The 22,787-nt window shown below is 41.0% G+C and overlaps 2 protein-coding genes across 7 annotated transcripts; one reads left to right on the top strand and one right to left on the bottom strand.

The window, feature by feature from the left end:
- The first annotated feature begins 1,328 nt into the window (after positions 1-1,328).
- LOC131879540 (uncharacterized) lies at positions 1,329-5,663 on the top strand. Of its 5 annotated transcripts, none has more exons than XM_059225904.1 (7): positions 1,343-1,750; positions 3,445-3,842; positions 3,907-4,420; positions 4,491-4,622; positions 5,106-5,216; positions 5,275-5,371; positions 5,488-5,663. In XM_059225904.1, exons 1-6 carry the CDS (start codon positions 1,531-1,533, stop codon positions 5,367-5,369), a joined length of 1,470 nt encoding a protein of 489 aa, XP_059081887.1. In that variant the 5' UTR covers positions 1,343-1,530; the 3' UTR covers positions 5,370-5,371; positions 5,488-5,663. The 5 variants fall into 5 exon arrangements, with proteins under 5 accessions (XP_059081910.1, XP_059081895.1, XP_059081902.1 ...); XM_059225897.1 differs by having other exon boundaries at positions 1,346-1,750; positions 5,285-5,371; XM_059225927.1 differs by lacking the exon at positions 4,491-4,622 and having other exon boundaries at positions 1,329-1,750.
- A 1,935-nt stretch (positions 5,664-7,598) lies between these two features.
- Positions 7,599-22,787, bottom strand: LOC131879575 (uncharacterized). Of its 2 annotated transcripts, none has more exons than XM_059225943.1 (2): positions 22,504-22,787; positions 7,599-8,242 (listed from the first exon to the last, which is right to left on the bottom strand). In XM_059225943.1, exons 1-2 carry the CDS (start codon positions 22,531-22,533, stop codon positions 7,892-7,894), a joined length of 381 nt encoding a protein of 126 aa, XP_059081926.1. In that variant the 5' UTR covers positions 22,534-22,787; the 3' UTR covers positions 7,599-7,891. The 2 variants fall into 2 exon arrangements, with proteins under 2 accessions (XP_059081926.1, XP_059081919.1); XM_059225936.1 differs by lacking the exon at positions 22,504-22,787 and adding an exon at positions 16,672-17,642.

Below are 22,787 nucleotides of genomic sequence, written 5' to 3'. Positions count from 1 at the left end.
TTTTGGTATTGGAAAAAACTGAGTGATAATCAAGGTTCATTTGTAGCAGATTCAATGATTTTGTCTAGATCTTACTGAAGAGTGTCTATCTTGTTTCAAATATTCTTAGAATTCCACTTAACTTTGGCAATAATTTGTCAATTAACAGTCATTCTGTCTTCAAAAACATGGGAATTTTACGTTACACAAACTTCGAGTAGAAAAGGATTCACTACTTTGATCCGAGAGTTTCGTTCTCAGGATAGCGAGAATGAGAAATCAAGAGAAATAGTCCAAAATTGACGGACTCCATAATCCAGCTGACCTGCTGTAAAGGCGCCAGCTCTCAAACATAAGTCACATTTGGTTTGGATATATTATACGTGCTTGAAACAGCAATCATAAAGAAAATCGATTACCTGGGATTCCAACGGGATTCCCTCTAAAATCGGCCAAGCCCATGGGTCGGGCCAGTCGTATCTGTAAACTGTTCTTGTCTCAGTAGTTAGTTGTATGTAGCTGACCAAGAGTGAAGGTGTGAAAATTAGAAGGCTTTTAGTGATTGCTGCTCACCTTTGACCTTCAAGCGAGTTCCGTAATCCAAATTTTGGGCCTAAATTTGATCCAGTTCGTTCAGTTGCCCCGATATGAAGTACTCATTTTGTATAAGATGACGGTTTTGATAGAATGTGTCCGTGATTTGTTTTTTTTTAAGATAAGTCCAACAAGAACTTGCTTCAGAGGTCGATAATCAGTAGCTTAAAAAAATGGCATGTGACAAATGAATTAAACCCTTATTAAAAGGTTTAGTGATTCTTGAAATCAGCATTGCGATTCTTCAAAACGTAGAAAAACTCTTTTTCACGCAATTTTGGCAGAGAGTTAAACTGGTTAGATGTGCTCATCGTTGGACAGGAGTTCAGAGTTCCCATTTCGCTGCTTCGATATGTTCACGTAATGAATACCTGTCAGGGAAGAAGGTTGACGCTTAATCAAATGTTTGAATCAAGCATAGAACTAGGGGCATTTCGAACCTTTCGAACTCTATTTCGCGTCGAATGACAGAACAAAATCGATCAAGTTAGATCTTTTTAAGTTCTCTCTTGCCCAATCACCCTGTCAAACCCAATTACATCACCTTTTTGGTCAGTGTCTTCATATTGGGCACTTTTGAGTAAATGTTGCGCTTTTTATCTTACTTGGCAGTGAAAACTTCAAATATGCCGATTTGCGCTTTTGGTTAAACAATGGAATGCATTTTATTCAGCCATTCTGATACAGGAAAATATGACCAAAAACAAGACTCTAAATTTGCTTCTCCGAAAAAAAAAAAGTCATTATTATGTGTCTTCTTAACAGAGTATTTCAGCTATAAACGAGAACATGGAGTTGAGGACAAGAGCTTGCTCGTAAAATATGAGTGGTAAAATATAAGGCTATTTTCGCAATTCTTTAGGTGCTTGCTTCCTTCAGTCATTTGGAAACACTGATCAATGTGGCAGATCATCCCTTTGGATCATCATTTGGCATCAGGGTCAAATTGGGTTCACCATGGACGGAATCTGCCCGGACTTTGTCCTGGAGCTGTATCTTCGGGGCGAGACACCCCAAGTGGTGTTGGTACCAAATGGGGCCAGTGCCCAAACGCGAGGCGTGTCCAAATGCCCGTTGAGGATCCGTGGTCCGTTTTCTCCCGCTGGCCAAGGAAATCCGGTGGATGAATCGGTGGAGAAATCCGAGACTGAGGAGTCGGATGACTCTCGAAATCCGGGTATTGAATCATGTTGGGCTTGATCAATGGATAGATGGGTTAGAACGAATGTCCTTGATTCGCTGCTAGCATCCGTTATGCCAAATAAGATCAGGGTAGTAGCCACAAAATGACAAGTAACGAAATTATAGTAATTCGTTCCTGTCTTTCAAAAAAGGAACTCATTACATTTGACAATGGTGTAATTATACCGACCCAAATACCCAAAAATTACTTGTTCCTCTCTTCACGCTCCAAAGTGGCCTTTAATATTTCTGAGTTGCCCATGAAGTAGTTGGAAAGTTCGGAAAGAAATGATTTTCTAATACACATTTCCATTGGCTTGGCAAACATTTTGCAACAAACATGTAAGAAAGCAGCCCTTGAATGATGGTTTGATAAGCCTTGTAAAGCTTAGGAAAATTTGAAGTCTTTTTGTTTGTGTTTAGAGGTGACAGGGTCGGAGGGGTGAACCCTCGCCCGGCCAGCGAAGCTAGTCATCACATCGTGCGTGTATAATTCCGATAGGCAGTGTTGTAGTCCGTATCAGATAGGGTCTCCGTCTGTGGGTGTGGTTAGCGTCTAAAAGTTTCCTTGAGAAAGGTCGGAGAGGGCTACCGAACCAGGGACTTATCTTATGCTAGCTATAGGAAACTGAGCTAACTTCTACTCCACGTCTCCTCCCCGTGATTGGAGTCTAGTAAAAGACTTGACTCTAGACTGTGAGTGAGTCCGACCAAAAAAATGGAAAATCGGGGGACTCACCCCAACACTAATTAAAATGCAACCAATTTGAACTAGTATGTGAAGCTGTTAACATGTTGGCAGAAAAGTGTCAAGTTTCAGGACTGTTCGAAACAATCAAAACCCATTAGTTTAACCAATTAAAGTCTTCATGTGGCAAAACAAAACCAGAAATATTGATCATCTAATTCTGAGGAAAACAAACTAAAGATTAACGCCATTTGCAAAATAATTGTAACTGTAATCCGTTCCTTACATTAAGAAACTAACAAATTTCATACCATTTGGAACTCTGCCAAGCTGTATCCATCACATTAGGCCATTCAATTCTAAAGCCAATGCGTTTTCTTCTATATTGAGATTGTTTTAGTACCCTAAGACCCTTAGAAGTTTAATGGGACTCCACGCATTTACTGAAGGATCACCTCTTAATCTTGTAATGAAATTAGTAAGTTACTAAATCTTGGTCCATTCTAACTGACTCTGTTCCTATTGTTTAGGAGATCCTTGTGAAGCCTAGTGCTACATAACATCAGTATTTTCAGCGTCTGTATCCAAATTTTGCGGTACTTTAATACTCCCAAATATTAATCTTGGTTTAATATTTAATTAAACCAACATAAATGGAGTATTTCATCATTTTTAAGTACTCCATGCAGCATGATATGACGGATAATAGTGAGACCTCAAAATTTCATTAGATAGTGATCAAACTGCAGTTGACTCGAAATCAAATGACGAATAGGGTTCGAAAATCAAATTTGCTAATGTTTAAGCATATTTTCTTATAAAAATTTCTCTTAAAGTTATTTATATTACATCTTTGTTTTATTCTTTTCAATGGTTGCCTTTTATTATGTCTCCATATATCGGTGAGGTTTGAAGAAAGCGATTTAAAACCCTAACAGACGTGTTCGTCCTTCCCGTTTGAGGATTCTATTGAGTAAGGGAAGTTGTTTCTTGTGTTACAGAAGTCTCTAACAAGAAAGCCTTTCAAGCCACAAACGAATTTCCATCCGCCCTGATTTTGAGGGAGTCTTGTGTTACTCCCCATGTTCAGCAATATAGTATTCCTGTTGGTGAACAAATTACTATAGGCAGGAAAGAAACGTGCGACGTTGTGATTGCCCATCCCAAAGTATCGCGGTATCACGCCGCAATTTCCGTTCTTCCGAGAGGAGATACTGTTCTGAGTGTGATTGGATCGAAATCAGTGACCCTTAATGGAAGCCGATGTGCTCCGGTGATGCACAATAAGTTAATATCTTTGAACAGGGGTGACAAAATTGTTATCGGAAGTGAGACCTTTATATTGGCGGAGGTTCCCAATGGCGCCCTCGAAAATGTAGATAGAGTGAGACGAGATTTGGTGAGTCCTAAGTTGAATTTTTCGTTCGTGTAAGAGCCAGAGGGTAAAATATTGTTTTTCCTAGACTAACTCAACTCCGAAAGCGATCCGTACTTACTTTCACAAAAGTCCTGTTGTGAAAAATGTCCCTACCCCAAATGAATGTATGCGTCCTTCGAAGAAACAAGTATTCTATGACACCACGACTCCACCACCACCTTACAACAGCCCCGTTCCCGTGGGTTTGAACGACGTGTCCCACCTCCATTGTCCAACACCAATCAAGTACCAATCTTTGAGAGCAATTGATCCTGAAAAAGATCTAGACGAGCCGTTTGCTCCGCTTCGAGAAACTCAATCGGTCTTCCATGGCAATTCCTCTAAAATGTCAATCCCTCCGACAGGAAAACTCCAGCACCATTTTCCTTCTCGAACCAAGATCAATCAGCACCAAATGCACAGAGATCAAGCTCAGTGGCGTCTGATGGAAATCAAGAAACCCATCTTCAGGTTGGATAATGTGACAAGTGCGTGGAAAAACTTCAATGCAAATGACATGAATGAACGCCACCTGGAAGAATATTCTCAGAAACGAGAAGGTAAAGGATGATATGAAATATATGTACTTCCCCTAAGTTTCAGTTTTACTGTAAGACTCTCCATCACCAGGAGCCAGGAGTGAGATATTGTTAGGTTTACCAATTCAAAAGCAAACAAAAAAAATCGAATATGGAGAGCGAAGAAATCAGAAGATGTATGTCCCCGATGATTTTCCAAAAATTGATGTGCTGGAGAACGAGGGTAAGATTGTCCTTGAATTACCAATCTCTCATCTCTCGCTTTGGAATTGACTCACGTAGTTACCAATTATTTTTACAAGGGCCTTATTGAAAAGATTACAACTGCAAGTTCCTTTTTCTCAGAAAGGAATTCGAGTTCAAAATCAGTCGTTGAAAGATAGTCGGAAGTATTAGCTAATTGGAAAGGAAGATCCTTGTTGTTTAAAGTGTGCGAAACAAAAAAAACCCAGTGAATAAGCTTCCCATCGCGCTCTTGTTTCAATTAAAATAAAAGACATTGGAAAAAAAACAGAAAAGCCATGGAAAAACAGGGAAGAAGCGTACCTCGCTACTTATCACGGATAGAATTGAAACGAAACAACGTTACGATCGGCACTTTAAAGTAGATGCCCAAAAAAATGTAAGCGGTAGTCTTCATACAAATCAGTTTGAACAGTATATTTATGGCCTATGGCTTTGATATGCACCCGCATATTTGATTCAGATCCATTCCCACGCTCTCAGTTTCAAAACTTGAAACCATCTGACGTCCCAACACCCCAAAAAAAGCTCGAGAGAAAAAAGGAATTCAGAAAACGAAATAAGGAGGCCCTAGGTACCAAAAGCAAATGTGAATTCTTTGAGTTAGTCATTTTTATCTAATCATTTCCAAGCACCCATTAGGAGGTGTGCCATGTTCTCCGCCCGGGAACCACGATGTTGTCTCACTTGTGGGTCGTCAAGCGAATCTTTCACAATCTCCATCTGAAGGTCAGTTACAAAGGATCCCATTTCAATTAACACTTGGAGAGTGTTTTGTTGTTTTCAAACCATGTTTGAGACACCGATACAGAGTGATGGGAACTTACAATGACCTTTTTTTTCAGAGGACCCTGATGTTATTGTTGAAGACACACGTTCACTCTTGATCCCAAGACACGAAAGGGTTTAATTTCCCGTCAAAAATGACTTCTGTTAAGTGACCTATTCATGTACAAGTTGAGACTAACTTATACGAGTCCAGTATTTTTATGTGTCAATAAGAAACATCTCGAAGAATATGCCCCAGGTTTGTCTGTAGTTTTTACTGGTCAAACTTTGGCAATGACAAAATGTTCTAGGGAACTGAGCCTTCTTACTTCGCCAAGTGAGGAACAAACATGCGACGAAGAGCTTCGAATCATTGTTCGTGATTGCGGTCCATCTGTTCACCTGTCATTACTAAAGACCTAATACCTTTTGTTCCACACTCTTACGAGAAAGTACGAAGGAATACTCCAATTTCCACATTAGAACAACTCTACCCAATGGCATGACACAGCTTTTCTTTGAAACCCTACCTTTTCTGTGTTCTTTTCTGACATACGGCATGTGACTCCCGCTTTTTGGGTTGGGCTTCTTGTGGTTTCGTTATTGGATTTCTCAACAGAAGCTGTTGCTTGGTGTGAAAGCGATTGGTTGCCATCTCACCAATATGAGGAATACTCTAGGTAGTGTAAACCAATTTCATATATGAAGGCCTCGATTCTAGTTCAATAGGGGGATTTTTCAAGCTCGATATCGTATTTCTTTGCGTTTAAATTGGATTGTTGGGGTTGTCTATTTTTGACTTACGAACCATAAAATACTGAAAACAATCCAATGTATCGGCTGTCTTCTTCTGCTTGAACACGTTTCCCTTCAGTAACAAAAACCGACCAGATTCCTTTTTAAAGTTTGGAGGTTTCCAAAGCACATGCGATTTGTCATAACTATTGATGTGATCAAAGGCAGAATTACATCGACTTGTTTCAAACCTAGAGGTACTATTTTTGTATTCTATTCATTTGGTGCCAATACTACTTTAAACCTACACTACAGACTCCAAACGAAAATGTCTCGAAATGGGCAGATCTCGTAAAGTGCCCACGTTTCGCTCCATGCGGAAAGATCCCCAACACCTTTCTCGAAAAGCAACGCGTTTTGTGGTTGACTTTCTAAAACTTGGGATCGATTGCGTTCTGACCACATGTCACACGCATGAGCTTGCATTTGATTAAAGAGGGCGGGGGGGGGAGCAAAATGTGATGCCTCACATTATGTGGTCGCATTGCAAGACGGATTCAGTTTGAAACTCCACTCTAGCGGGAACCTGTTAAGGTTGTAAAACAGAAACATCGGTTTAAACATTGGGTCATCAAAGTTTTCATCTTTGGAAAAAAATGAATAAGGTGCATGGCATAGAAGTTCCACAAGAATAAATTAATTTTAAAGCAAATCGATTTTTACAAGTTCTGGCAATGGCAATGAATTGAATTGGCTTTTGCCTTGATTGGTCCGCTTGGTTAATTAAGTCTTTGATAGGGTCGAGTTCTCCTGGTTTGGATTGTCTTGGGTCGAGTTGTCGGGTCATTTCCTTTCAAATGTACTAGTATGGGTGATGACTTCCCCCAGATCGGTATCATAATTAGCTAGTTTCATTGTATTGTAATTTGGGCCTGTAATGTTCATGATTGCGTGTAACTGCAATTGATTATGTTCTTTATTAACTTTTCCACGTCAAAATAGCTTTTCCGTCAGTGCTAACATTACAACCTTGTCATTTGTTTCTATGGCACCCAATCATAGGTCTCGGAGCTTTTTTCCGTTTATAGTACCATATTCCAACAGGCCTCTCGTCTAGTTTTCAGAAAACACATTTTGGTCTCGGGTTTTCGTGACCTTCCAATTCCTGTTAGTGGGATGCCATAGAAGGAGTCGTAGAACGTGACCAGCATTTCCGATTTATGGCCTTCAGCACTCTAATGCAGAAGCTATCCAAGATTTTCTTCTCTTGTGACCCTGCCTCAAGGGAACTTTCAGATCGCTCAGATAAGTCTATAAATGCCCTTGTTCCTAAGATCCTGTTCATTCATTCATTCCGACCAGACGAGGTAAGCGGCTTTCTCGTTCGACCAGAGCGAAAATAGAAATTGCCCACTGTTAGGGTACAACCGACTCAAGAAATTGAGTCAACTAGGTCAGGTGAAATTTCATTACTAAACAGCAAATATAACAGATAACATCACACTCAAACAGCAATGATTAGGAGTTATGTTGGTTGGATTTTGGTCGATCTTCTCCTCCTCTAATCTGCACCAAGTTAAGATCCCCTAAGGGTTCGTAGAAGTTTTCTCATTTCGGAATCCCAACTTCCTCCAGTCCTTGGGTGAGATGTCAAATTTCCAGAAAGCTGTCAGTCCAATGCTAAGAAATCTCGGGAGTGGAAAAAAGCCATGTTATTCGAAGGACTCGTAATAGAGTAAGTGTGGCTTAAAAAATGGGCGACATCCCACCCGTGGAGGTGGAGGCCGCAGATGAGGATTTGACTCGATCTGAGGGCGTGGACGTGGATGAAGTCGAGGACGAGGACGGCGTGAGCAATCTCGAGTTGGCCACGGCCTTGGCTGTGCATCGCACGACTGAGCCAAGACTGCCGAGAGGTGGTCCACCCGTTTGTCCCGGGGTCTTGGGGTTCGTGGGTTGGAACACTGCAGAAGCCTGCATAAGATTTTCAATGTATTGACCTAGGATGGAGTTCTCGGAACGGAGTTTGAAGTTCTCCTCCTTGATGGAATCAACGCGACTTGTGAGATCCTCCAAAGTGTTCTGAAGTTCCAAGACCTGCAACAGGAAAACGGGGCTTTAGAAAGGTGGGAGGAAGGAAAAGCATTTTCCCCCTGTGCACTCTCATGATTGCCCTCTTGAATGTATGTTTGTACAAAGATCAATACCTATTTGGTAGAGGAAATGGACTTTTCGTGTCTGGCCCAGGGATCTCTCGTTTACTGACCATCCAAAATACCAGAAAAGTCTCAGGGCTCTGGAAGGCCCGTCTCAGGTCCTAACCCAAACAAAATCCAGGGTCGAGTTTGGTAAAATTGTGGCAAATTCCCATTGGAAAGGAAAGAAGGCGCGAATTTTCCTGATTGGAACCGATGTTCGAATTTGGGACCAATTTGAGGGCAAAGAGAGGAGAAGCTTTTCCGAACGAACCTTTTTAGCAACAGTTTGTGACTACCTGAACTGTCTTTCTTCAAGCATCTAACGGAATCAAAATTGTAATTTTCCGCTTCTTCTTAGTAGATAATTTCTCAAGGAAGGTTTATCAAGACAACGATGTGGAAAGCCATGAACAAAAGGCCGGGATTATGATGCGGGAGAGAATTTGCATTTGTAGCGTGCCAGTGCATTTATCATATGATAAATCTTTACTTATAGTTGGTGCTATACTAGTTTAAGAACACGCAAGATTTCATCGGCTTTATCTACACCGCACTTCAGAAAACAACCAAGTTCCTGCATTTTTGTTCTGTCCTTGCCACAAGAAGCCTCTCAAGGAGCACTTCGCAGTCTACCCTAAGGCTCTGTCAATTGTGTAAGAAATGTGACGCTGAAAGTAAGTCGTTTCCCTTTCGCTTTTCTACTTTAGGTGCAGGGAAATGGATGATCATCTTCTTATTCTCCAACACGTCCCTTGGGATACCCTTGGGATACCCTCAGGATGGATAAGAATACGATGCCTATTCAGACCATTAGCCTTTATTAAATCTGGTCGAAGACGGCTGCTCGACCTATCCCTAATATGCCAATTTTCTAGTCCTAGTTCGTATCATCCGTTTCTTCTCATACCTCGAACTCTCGAAAAGAAAGTTGGGGAAGGTATTTGGCAATAAAGGAGAAAACCTTCTGCAAACATTGGGCAGTCTATTGTTCCAGTTGGCCCTAACCTGTCCTTGCCAATCAACGAAAGCCAAGTGGAACAGTGTAGAGAGGCTTCTGTTGGATCGATCCATATGAATGAGAGAGGAGGGGATCGATGAGCTTCATTAAGATGGAATGACTTGAGTGCCTAATCTGATTCCTTGGACTGATTGCTCTTACATCTCGTCATAATTGGCTCAATCTCAGGAAACACCACTAAGGCCATCTTCAGTGAGATGGAGGGATTTCTCTGGAACAGGACAGATTTTCAACATTGGTGCAAAACACTGACGTCTACCATGCTCATCAAGAGTTCTTAATTGGCATTACATCACGAAATGGGGCACCTCCGCATATTTATTTGGGTTTGGGTGGACTGCCCACCGCAAGAAACTTACTTTACTTGCTCTGCAGCATTAGGTCTGATGTAAATGGAAGGGCTAGGATTTTTGGCAATCTAGCCCAGTGTTCAAAATGAAAAGGCTAGTTTTACCAAAGTCCTCAATTGCAGGTCAACGGTTGTTGGGAACATACACATACGTTGGAGCATCGAAAAAGCAATCTTCTTTTATCACGATTCTTTATAGGACATAAAATAAATCCTGTTCCATTAATCTAATCTGAACGATCGCAAACACAGAAAACCTTCACAAACGTGTCCCAATCACATGTGTTACCTTATGTACAAAAAATGGAATGGTGTTCCGGTTCCTCCTAAACAAGTGTCTTACATTACTTAATAGCAAATGAAAACATATATCCGTACGCAACACCCGCAGACCGGACTTGAAAACCTATTTTCTCAATGCTCGTTATTTCTTTTGCATGAAGTTTTTAAAATGAAGTCCTGAAGAAAATCTATAAGATCAAAACAACTTTGGCGTGTTTGCTCTTTCATGCTCTCGAAGAAAAGATCGAGGAGATCGGGCTTCTATGTACAGGGCAACAATAACTATTTATTCAATGGCCGTGGCTTTCTTTGCGTGAAGTTTTAAAATGACGCCTAGAACAAAATACCTTTGACGAGTTCGCCTTGTCATCCTAACGAGTTTGACGAGAGGAGCTAGGGCTTGCTCGAGCTTCTTTTTGTACTAGAACGCATTAAAAGGCAAACGAGTTTTAAGGTGCTGGTCATGTCATGTTTTTTGAAATCAAAACTAGAATAAACATCATGCAAGGAGAGTGACGCTCATTGAAAATACAGTTTTTCTTGTGATGACGGGTTTTCAAGTCATAATCGTGACTCAAAACAATTAGAAGCCAAGATTTGATTTGCCGAAATCTGTTTACTCTTCCCTATTGATTGGAAACTGGCTTTCCAGCTTTGTGAATAAATAGGCATAAAATGAACTTTCCAACGGTGGCGGTTAGTTTCCTTTGAGTTGCTAAGAGTCAAGGCTATTTCCATGAAAACCAGTTTCAATGATGGCAAAGGCTTTTTACATTCAATAGAAATTCAAGTTGATTTGTCCGAAACATACGAAGATATGGACGGCGATGCATGGGTCAAGATTTGTCAATTCTGTACCATGTGAACCCATTGTGTTCTTCTTCATATGAGGAAGACCTCAGCTCACTACGACCGTACTATTTTTCAATTTTTAGCTCAATTAGATACCTGAGCCAAAAGATATGCTCTCTCAAAATTCACTACATAGCTCCTCATAAAATGAAAGAATAGTAGCCCTCTTCTTTCATCAATTGCTCCTTAATTCTACTCCGTGGTATGTGTGGCGCTTTGGGAGGTCATAACTTTTGATCCAGTTGCTCGGTTGAACTGAAATTTGGAAATATATTGGTTAACAGTAGAGGGCTCTAGTTAACAGTAGGCAATAACAGACACCAGGGGTCAATCTAAAAAACGCAATACAATGACTCGAATCGGAGAAGATAGTTTTCAACCTTAGCGCCCCCGTCCACGTTGCAGTGGTTCATGTAGAAGGTTAGCTCATTTATTCTAGGCATGTGCTTTGTTCTGTTTAGACAGCTCTTTGAGAAGTCATAACTTTGGATCTAGTCGTTGTTCGATTAAGCTGAAAATTAATACACATAATTATAACGACCTGCGGTCCGGCCCATTTAAAGGAAAAGGCAATGCGTTCACTCACACCCCTGTCCATATTCTACTTGTTCATGGTATGACGTATCCAGTTTTCTTCTTTCGACAGTTTAACTCATTCAGATTATTTGGTTTTCATTGAGTGATATTATAAGATAAGCGAAGAAATCAACACAACCTTGCTTTCAGATCCGCCTTTCAAATGGCCCTCATCTAAAGCATACGATATCAACGACGATATTAACCTTCTCATTGCAGATAATTGTCCTAAAAACCATCAATTTGACAGATACGTTGAATTGGCATTGAATATATTCGTGTGATTTACTGAGGCAATTTAATAGGCGTTCACCTTATGAGATATGCTTGTGCGACATACCTGATTTTCTGTGCCTCTGTTTTGGCGCATGGTATTTTGTAGACTTGAAATTAAAAAAAAATGAGCGAATAGCAACATAGAGGAGGTCAAGTTTTAGTTTGTCTGGCAAAAAAGAAGGCAATAGGTGAACTGCCAATATCGTACGAATCCTGTCCAGGCCTTCTTCAGAAAGGTGTTCTCTAACATTCCTAGGTGTTGTTAAAATATGTTTTTCTCATTGCCGTCAACAAAATTAGACCAAGCACTAATGTGATACTTTTGATAAAATACAAACAGCGGGAAAAATAAACGGGAAAGCATCCGCCTTTGAATATTCTCTTGTTTTTACGAGATTCAAGTACTAGCTTTAATGTTTTGTCTACGTACATGGCGACCCAATCTTGCCTTTATGTCGCATGCACAAGAACCGAAACTAAGGGTTGGTTTATGAGCCATTTTTTTATGGAAGTAGCGCCCCAAAGTTCTGTGGCAAGTGTCCGACAATTTTCAACAACATCTTTGCGCCCAGAAAAGGGCTAACCTTTTTTCATATTCTCCGCACTTTTTATACCATGTTCATTTTATAAGGCAAGTCACGAAAATATCTGATAACTTTGAGCAGAAATCCGATGGCCGAGTGTCAGGAGGTCCCAAAAACATTTGCCAAAAAGTTATCCCAATTCTAGGTAGGTTCTATCATCCTATGGGAGCTCCCAACATGGAGTATGCAGTAAGTATCATAATGTATGCCTCCCTAGAGATCGAAAGAATCCTTCAGGGACGAAAAACTCTATGGCGAGAGCTCACTTAAAACTTTGGCTCATCTCTACACAAGGCTTCTAAAAAACAGTCACCTCGAGATAACTCGCTGTTTTGAGTTATTCGTTTGCGTTCTTTTGAGACGAAGGAAGGCAGACCATGGGGAAGCGACCCACTTGCAGCATTTGACAGCTACAACGAGCGGTTCTAAGCTAAACAAAGCACCTTATGTGTGCGACAAACAAATCCAATTCTTTCTTTGAAGACACGGAGGCCAATCAAAATTTCATTTTCTTTCAATATAAGCCCCGTTGAAAGGTTGCCGAAAGTCACGTTACGAAAAGCACTTCCAAGAGATCTGCTCGGTGGATCTCCTCGGCTTTAGCATGTCTGTGGATTGCTTTGTCTGTTGGCTGGAAGCTAGAGAAACCGAAATGGAAAAGCAATCTAGGGAGTCGTTCCCCCCGGAGAGATAAGCCCACAAAGTCTTGGTACATCAAGAAAAGCTTAGGGACCTCAAATTGAGCACCACTTAATTCTTAAGGGTTGACTTGAGCAACGCAGACATAATCCTCTCCCGACAAATTTGACATTGAAGTTGTGGAACACCGTGGATTCCTATTGACTGGAACCTGTCGTGGTGTTGACGAATGACGTCTTCGCCGAAACTTTCTTCCGAATGTTGTTTTTTTCTCTTCCTCCATAGACAATCAACTCTGCTTTCTCTCGCTCAGAACGCATTTTTTGCTGCGAAGCAACCCAGACCTCATTAACTCTAATGAACTCTGTTGCCCCAAGGGGGAACAGTTTGATGGAGCTTCATGTGCAATGGTGAATGGCGATAAGTCCAGGAATAACAAACTCTCAGATCTTTGGCTGACATGAGAACCATGTCGCCATAAACTTTGCTTGGTTTGCATGGCCACATAGGTAGATCTTAATCTTAAGCAACTCACAAAGAACAACGAATTTAGCCACACACAAAGGCAATTTGGAATACAAAGAAAAGCTTCCATGGTGTTTGGAGTTTTCAAAGTAGCCAGGAGAATTGCGTGTTGTCTGTGGTGTCCCACGAATTGAGAAGGTCCGGTTTTTCTTCACATTGGGTGAACACATACTGTTGAACGGTGAAAAAGGTCTCAATGCGGCTCCAAATTGCAGATCTACAGAGGGAAAAAAGACCTCAAGCACCAAACGGCAAAGAATTTGGGCCCTGTATTGTAAGAAGCTGCTACGAGGCAAGAGGGGAAATCGAGGACCAATCTTAAGGCGACCATTTGAGCGTTTCTGGAGCTCGAAATCGTTCCAGCCAAGACCACCTTCTGGTGGGCTGGATCTTGACTGGCTTTCCCTTTTTTATGGCTCCGAAAATTGAATTACTCCTAATTGTTTGTAATAAGCTTTGGTGGAGCAAGGCTGCTCCCAAAGCTATTGGTTTGGTTAATCTTCCACCAGCTCTGAAGCAGTCACGTCAACTTTGATTTAAGGTGGCAAACCTTGTCAACCAAGGTGGAGGCATTTAGCCGAAGTAAATGTAATGGTCCAGAAGCCACTTGAATTTTCGTGTGATTCTCCGCAATATTACTGTACACCAAGGCACTTTTAGGCGGCGTTGCAAACATTGTACTGCATGGTCTATTTTGATGGTGTTCCATTGGTCTCCGTACTTCATTCCCCAGTCCAATTTCACATTTCTATTCCAAGAGCAGTTCTTGCTTTCCCATAAGAACTTGGCAACGATGGCTGAGCTCACGGTAAAGAACTGGGTTCTTTCTTGTGGAAGAGCCTCCTGAACTGTGAAGGACTGCAAGTCCATTTCTGTTTGGTATTGTGTACATTCTCCGGAGGCACGTGAAGACTACCAGAGCATGGTTGTATGAGCGAAGACCTGGGCCTGAATATCCTGCGGCGCCCATCTTTCAACATTTCTACAACTTCGAGGAAGGCAATGTGCACAACTCTATGGAAAGTAGTGCCGGGTCCAAGTTCCTAGTTTAGTTGGAATCCTCGCATCATTAGACACAATCGAGTTCAACAAATATACCCAGATGTATTCTGATCGTTGAAAGAGTCGAGACTCATTAGCCATGGAATAGGAACAAGGCCAAGACCCGAGTGGTTCTTGAGTATGCCCTTTATGTTGAAGAGAAAATATCCTCTTGTACCAGGCAACTTTAAGTGAAAACCAGTCACCATTGCGAGTCAACAACAACTCCAAGGGATACTAGGGTACATATATGTATAGCAGACGTCTCGTGCAGTCCAGTGGTATATGCCTACGTCTCGTCCCGTAGCATGAGAAAGCAACATGCCTTTGAGATCCTTAATTTGTAGCAATTAGGAACATGCTATGGATGCACTCGCCACTTACCACCAACGCCACTCCAAGTCAAGAGCAAACAATGTAAAAGACTACCAAATGTGGAATGATGCACATACTCAACTTGCCCATAACGATAGACTACATAGTGCATAATTATATCATATTCGATCCGATATTGGAAATAGAACCAACCAAAACTAGTGTGCGTGTTCCACATGGAACCTGCCAATCCTATCGAGGATTATCGAAATCCTCAATGCTGTTAGAGCATGGAAAGACAGGCATAGTTTGCTCCTAAGAGTTCAAGTCTATGATCTAATACCGATTCATGATAGTTTGCTAATAGAAATCCCTGATGGTGTCCTAGCCATTTTTCAAGTGGAGTTTGGGGATCCAGGGCCAGTAAATACGAGCCAATGTGCACCACGAAAATGAGTCCTAGGAGAATTCATGTCTTTGTACGTCGAGTCTCTAAGCACACAATAGAATGGGCGGATGAGAGAAACCTCATATGGGTTGGCATTCTCGTAAAACCACCGACCATTAAATTGACTAATCCTTTTTCTCTCCGGGTCATTTGGAATGCCTTTGGTGTCAAGGAGATGATGAGGTTTTGAACTAGGTGGCTTTTAACAATGCAATGGAAAATGCAAGATACACCGTTCAGTTTAATAAATTACAGAACTGTTAGTAGAGACGGTTGTAAAGATCATATAAAATTCCGAGTCAGAAATGAGGTCAGATATAACCAAAATGCCAATATAACTTAGCCAAAATAAGATCGAAACACTTGTGTGTTTTGTATTTATCTTTGCCGGACTAACTTATCACTTTTTATCAAGGGATTTTGGCAACTAAACCAAAGCATCTTGGAGAAACTTCTTTTACGGTTTCAAGCCCAAGTACAAGAGAAAAAGATTGCGCGCTTCAAAAACTCCTCTCATACAAACCAAGGAGAATATTTGGTCTTTTAATACCTGTTCAATTGCACTTGAATTTTCAATGGTGGTGTTACTTTGTGTGAGTTACTAAAGTAGAACTGAACCAACTCGCACATTTTTAAACGTCTAAAAGTTATTTCAAACTGCCCAGGACAATCCATCTCAGGGTCGTGTTTAGTGAGAGTGGTTAACAAACTTTCCGAGTAATCCGACAAAGTATAGACATTAACGCATGGTGCCAAACTTTTCCGTGCTGTTGTTTCATGTCTAAAATTATCTGGCTTTTATGTCATTAATTTCCTAATTAGACTATTTGTCTAAAGACGCTTTTTGTTCTCTCTACAGAGAGCTTCCTGAGTAGGCTAATATCCACTCTCGTTTCCTTTTTGACAGCATTTGGTCGAGGCAAGGAATCCTGAAAATCCAAACAAAGGATTTTTTTATGCCCCGGAAAGCAAGTCGAGATACTTTTTGCCTTCCGCTCTTCTAGTTGGTTCTCCCGAATACGAGTACAATACTCTCTGAGAATGAGACCGTATGAGGTGTGGTGTTCCAGAGCACAGGCCACATGACATTCTGATTCCATGTGCACCAGGATTAAGGATTAGACTTTGCTCCATCTTGTTCGGAGGCTCTCTACACATTCGATGAGATTAATTTCTACCGAGGAATCTTGGAAGGTTTCCCCGCTGACAGTGCACAAATATGGCTCGAGCCAGATCGGGTTTCAACTCGCTCAATCCTCTATCTTTTTCCAAGCCTTTTCCTCGGCCTTTTTTTATCAGGGTAAGACACAGGAGGAGGAATTTGGGTGGCGTGCATGGTCCATCAATTACACCCTTCAGTGGTTTACCGCTAGTGTTACCACGGCCTTCATTCAATGGAATGGATCTTGGCGTTTCTCGTTACCTGTGAAATGAGCCTCGCTCTCTCTTCAACTTCATCTGGCGACATATCTGGATCAAGGCTAAGATGGCGTCCCATCTGAGCACTAATGGCCTCCATTGAAGAAAAAGACCCGTCACCTTGCAAGGGCAGACTGTTATCACTTTTGAAGGCAGTTTGGTGGCTTTTGTTACAATGGTCATTCCTTCTCCCAGAGCTCGGAGATTGGGTTCGGGACTGGTCGGAAAAGGCTCCCGGGATGGACTCCAGGCTCTCGCACTCGTTGAGGAGAAGGCCTGAATTAATCGCACTTGGCTTGGCACCGACTTTTTGCCAGAACAAACTTCGGCTTGAAGCCTCACTGGGGTTGTGCCCACTCTCAGAGTGAAACTCTTCAGGACGGTGCGAGTTTTCTATGGTCTCTTGTGTTGAGTTTGACGAAGAATTTTGTCTGGAATTTCCCATGCCGGGGTTTTCCACTTCATCATCAATCAAAGCTGAAGGATCTGTATCCGCCAATGGGATGGAATCTTCCTCACTGACTGGCAATGAGCACTGTTCCGAACACGGCTCCATTTTGGATCATCAAAAGAGTCCGTTCAACACTGCTTCGTCACTCCTTTTCGCAGAGTCGGTCGTTTCCAAACTTTAACTGTCCAGACTAAGGATGAACTTCTCATAAAGTCACAAAGCCACTGAACACTGGATGGCCCTCCAACTACTCTTGGTCTGAGAGAAGATTTACAACCCAGAGACCTTCGACTCCCTCGTTTGAAAGGACCTCAATTTCACTCGTGCTCAATTATGTGATTGACATATTCGAGTTGGGGTGCCGGCATTTCGTTTCAATTGCCGAAACGCGAGACCAAGGCTGAGGGGCTCTGCCTTTGTCCTTGACTAGATCTAGACTATCGTTCCTGTAGATTTTGCTTCTACTTTCGGTTCTCCTCTTTCTCTCGAACGAACCCAACGAGTCCCAGGCAGTCGAGCTTCAAAAGGCCAAGTAGGACGAGTGTGGGCCTTCGACCTCATCTAAAGCGCACGAGGTACTGCAGCAAACGGGGAAGTGGAGGACAACAGAGGAGGACGAGAGAGGGAGAGAAGGAGGACGAGGAGGAGGAGGAGGAGGAAGGACGTAGAATAAAGAGAGAGAGAGATAAGGAAGGCTGTTTCTGATGGAGTGGGTCTTGCAGCTTCTGCAAGGGCCGGGCAAGAAGCTAAAAACTTCCCGCTCTCTTTCCCGCATGGCCTTTTTGGTCGGCTCGTTGATGGCACATTGCATGGTACAGGGCTTATCATCAGTTATCACTCTCAACACGGTCTGGCTACTAAAGATACTGGGTGTCAACCATGTGCCCCCTTTATTTCAAACCCTGGAATAGATCCCAAATTAGTTGGTGGTCACCTCCAAGCTAGATGAGCACCACTGTAGAAAAACGAGTGCTACTGGACATGTTCTGTCCGTGACGTGGAACGAGGGACTGGTTGTGGATTGTTGGAAGAACACAAAAGCTCTAATGGTTTGAACTTAAGGCAAAGGAAAGGAAAATGGGCCTACAAATGAACGGCACGCAAAGTGTGTCGTTTTAATCGTTTTTTTTTACTATGGCCAAAAACTAATGCAAGGACTGAGAAAAGAAAGAAAAAAAATCCTATCTCCTAAACTGTTCACTTTATGCTAAATAGGCAATTCATACGACCGCAAGATCTTGTTGCATAGATGAACTTGGTCAAATTTGAGCCCAAAACTATGCTTAGGAAACTCAGGAGACAGGAGATATGTCCAAAATTGGGTGGTAAACACTGCATGAATTCGATTTTTTTCGGCCTGCTCTTGGTCAGCTACACAAGTTTTTGATAGCATAACTTTGAAACGAACTACTTTACAAGTAGATAATATAAAAGTGATCTGCCATTAGTTGACGAGATCTACGTTTCTTATTTTATTACTTCAATTCAAAAGTGGCTCAGATTCGTTATAACAGGAGGAGGCCGATTAGACGGGAAGCTCGTTCACAATCCATATTTCTAGAAGTTTGTGACTAATGGCACTTTTTATTTTTATTTGGTAAAGTTAAGATAGATGAAAGAAAATGCGTAATCGAGAAGATTTGAGGATACGACTTCAGATATAAAACATGAACAATGGTTCACGATTTTGGGTTACATTTGCCATGAACAGCTTAAACAAGCTTTTATTGATTTCATTGCCGACATTTCATGACCGCCCTGTTACTCTACAAGTTGTATTCAAAAGCAAACGAGCAATTTAAGTGCAGGTTCTTGTTGTTGGAAGGTGTTAACAACCCTTATTTGAAGCCTTTAACTCGTCAGAAACACTTGTGTGCCTAAAACTTTGCTGTAAAAATTGAACATACACAGCCCCTTAGTTTGCAACCATATTAAATCAAAAATGATCAAAGTTCAGTCAAATTTGAAAAGTCCCACCAAAAGATATATCTTTAAGAGGAAATGATTCTTCCTCTCAATTTTACGTTTTTTCGTTGAGCCAAATGTAGCGCCAGGAACAAAAGATAGAACTGTTTGAAACCAGAAAATCAAGCTGAACAAGTTTTTGTTTTATGAAAATTGGCTTTCACGGATAGAATGCTGATTTTCAACAACCCAAACGAAACGAAATGAAGTAATTTGCCATTCACTAATCAAGAGAAGCAAATTTTGACGAATCAAACCTTGGCTACTAATTATTTTGAGCCAAGATTATCCCTTGAAAACACGTTATTACAACAAATTAAGATCATTTACCTTTTCATGTCCTCTCATTTGAAGAGAAGCTTTGGGAAACCCTCGCTCTTCTCTCCCAGCTCGCTTGTAGGAAAAGGCAAATTTGTCAGAGCCATTTGTCTTGACCATATCAGCTTTCTTCAAATCTCATTTTCATAAAAATCGTGGAAGGAAAGCAAAGGGCCTTGAACAAATAGCTATTACTGGGCTAACCTTACTTTCCTGACTTTGGCTCTCTTAACAAGCACTAAATAAGAAGTAATTGTTATTGAGTGACATAATAATTAGCCCACGAAAAACAGCGAACAGCATATCAAAGTGCTTGACTAACATCGAAAAAAGAATGTAAGTGGCACATAAAAAAGGGGCAGAATGAACAATAGTGTGGCATACAAACCAAAACAAGCAAACAAAGAAATATTTTGGCACATAAAAAAGAATTAAGTGGCATACCAAACCAGGGAAACGGCACACCAATAATTTGGTTTGTAAACACTTCTTGTTTGGGAGTACTATTGCTTGAGAGGAAGGATAATAGTGACAAGACTTGACTTCATTGGCCTTCTCCAATGACTCAATTGTTTCAAAGGAAGTGTTACGACCCCTTTGGGCATTGTCTAGTTTCAAAAAATCATCAAAAGGCAGATCATAGCTTCCTAAATAATTTACTTGCAAAATGCCTCGAACCCAATTTCTTTTCCTGACATTATGTGACCCGTGTCACTAATTATGCATAAGATCTTGATATAATTAGCCAAAAACAACTCAAACCCATTAAAATTCAACCAAGAGGAATCAGACCAATCGGTCATGTATTTACTCCAGGTTAAATCACAAAGCGTCCTCTGAGGTACAGAACGTAAACCATATCTCTTCTAGCGTAGGGAGCCTATTGATTTTTGCTGGTACTTTCAAGGGTGGGCCTTGTCGGCAAATGAAGCTGGCCATCACATTTTCCATTTTTTCCAATAGGCAATGCCATTGTCCTGTGTCAGGTTCTTTGTCTGTGGGTACTGTTGGAATTTAAAAGTCTTGTTAGGACAGGCTATGGAGAATAATCACTAGGAAACTGCACTTGCCACATCTCCTCCCTTAAAACGTCCTCTTTTGACGGCGGGAATTGAACCCACGGCATCTGGGGCGATGGGTTTTGCCTTCTTTGCCTTTTCAGCCACTCGGCTACAATGTTTTTGTCCACAATGTCTACAATGATGAGTCTTTTTCCACAGTCAAAATATGCATAGAAATAAGCAAAAAAATATGCTTGATACACAAATAATGTAAATACATATAAAACGTATAATGCATATTTTGGCTGCCTCTTCTCATCTCATGGCTTGCACATGAGAATTAAGCATATAGATATGTAGTGGGTGTTTGATAGCAAAAAAAACTTTACCATCGTCATTTTCGATCATATTGTACAAGGAAAAGCATAATTTGAAGTATTATTGGAGAGTAATGTTAAAAACTGTATTTTCGTTAAATTTTTTTTTATCTTATGCCAAGAACAAACAGCTCCTTCAAGACCAAAAATGTACCTGATACAAAACTGACCAAAAATAACGGACAGTAATGTCAATAATGTTAAACAAATTTGATTAATCGTTTATCTAATGTCTAGAAAAGGACAATCTATTCATCATTAATTCGAGCAGAGTTATTTATCATTCACGTTCATTAATGGCTATGAAGCACGGTTCTAGAACTCCTTATGCGTAATGAAAATCTGATCCAATGAAGCATCACAAAAACGTGAATTACTTTTTTCCGAAAATTGTGCTACTTCACAGAATATTTGGGAAAAATTAGTGTCTATCTTTTTCATAAGCAGAATATTTGGCTTTTCGAGAAGGTACAAATTTCAGAGTCATATACCTGGGTCTGCGTTACTCCCGGTTGTTTGACTGTACCAAGACGAGGCAACGGGTGTTGTTCAATGCGCTAAAAAGACTAATTAGTGATTAATGTCCATGTTCCAATAATATAAATCAATAAATGGAAGAGTTATTGAATACTATCGCACAACGTGAAACACAGTTTCTCAAGAGGAAAACCTTCTTTAGAAGCGACGTATCTTCAAAAAATATTCAAATTGGTGAATATTGAAAAATAGGCATCACCGTCGTTTGATAAAATTGGGGAATGAAAGTGTTCTCAAGCGTAAGGAATCGCAGTTAATGTCTACGTAAGGTTTCAAGCTTAGATCACCCAACCTTATAAAACGCTAGCAGGTCCCTTTTTTGTAATGATCAAGCCTCACCCGCCAAGTTGGACTGTTGACGCTAAGAGTTTTGAATATCAATTAATATTAAATTTATTGGACGACCCACACAAAAAGCGTCAATTTTGTAAAAAACTGATGTTCCTTTTTTTGAAGACCCTCCCCAAATTTCAAGTAAGTGGAATGGCCTAAATTGTTTTTGATACTTCAAATGCAATTCCAATGCACATATTCAATGGATTAAGCAAAACAGTTATGATCGAAATCTAACGATCTCTACTTTAGAAGCTTCCTATGCAACTTAAAAACCTATCTTCGATGTAACCCCAGTAACAACTAGCATTTTTATAGTACCAAGTAATAGATTATTTTGGGTAAGTATTTTTGAGGAGCTTTTGTTGGTTTTTTAACCTCTTCAGCACTCTATGAAAGATATCGTGATTGCTTAGTTGATGCGTTCGATGTTCACAGTTGTCCTATTTAATACATCATATTTCTATAAAAATACAAACATATCTTTTGTGTATGTGATAATAAAGATTATAATTTATCAATTTGGCTCGAACCATGCTGTTTCCTTGATGCTAGGAAGAGGACAGTCGCAGTTCAACTCAATAGACCCATTTAGCAGGCAAAGGAAAGTCGGGTCGCTTCCTCTGTGTCCATGCAAGAGGCTTGGCTAATTTGTTAAATAATTCTTAAGCAGGTTAACTATTGGTCCATCTATCTATTGCTCTCAATGTTTTAAAAACCTCTCATCCTTATACTGTTGATGAACGTTCACTTTCATAGCCGGAGTCGAGTTGTAGAAAAATGTCCTTTGCCCACGAACTAATGCCCACTAAAGAAGTCATCTCAGCTGATCAAGCTTAGGATCTTCTACCTACCTCAATCACCGCCTCCAACCATCCTGTCATCCATAACCAGTCAGCTGGCGCCCATACGTAGGTCCCTCCTGGATCCTACGCAATTGCCAGCAATCTTAGCCCGGATACAGGGCGCGTAACGCCATGTTCACAACACAACATAAGGATTATTCTTCCCCTTGAATCTTGTCAGGCCCTGCACCGAAGTCTGATCTCCTGGTTCTGGTTGGTAACACGCTTGTGCGGATGATGGCAAATACATGCAGAAACGTCCTTAACCAGATTCAAACCAAGGGAGGCGAGGC

Source organism: Tigriopus californicus, chromosome 1 (genome assembly GCF_007210705.1).
Source record: "Tigriopus californicus strain San Diego chromosome 1, Tcal_SD_v2.1, whole genome shotgun sequence".
NCBI lineage: Eukaryota > Metazoa > Arthropoda > Copepoda > Harpacticoida > Harpacticidae > Tigriopus > Tigriopus californicus.
The sequence above is the reverse complement of the archived record's forward strand: the minus strand, read 5'-3'. Positions and strand labels throughout refer to the sequence as shown.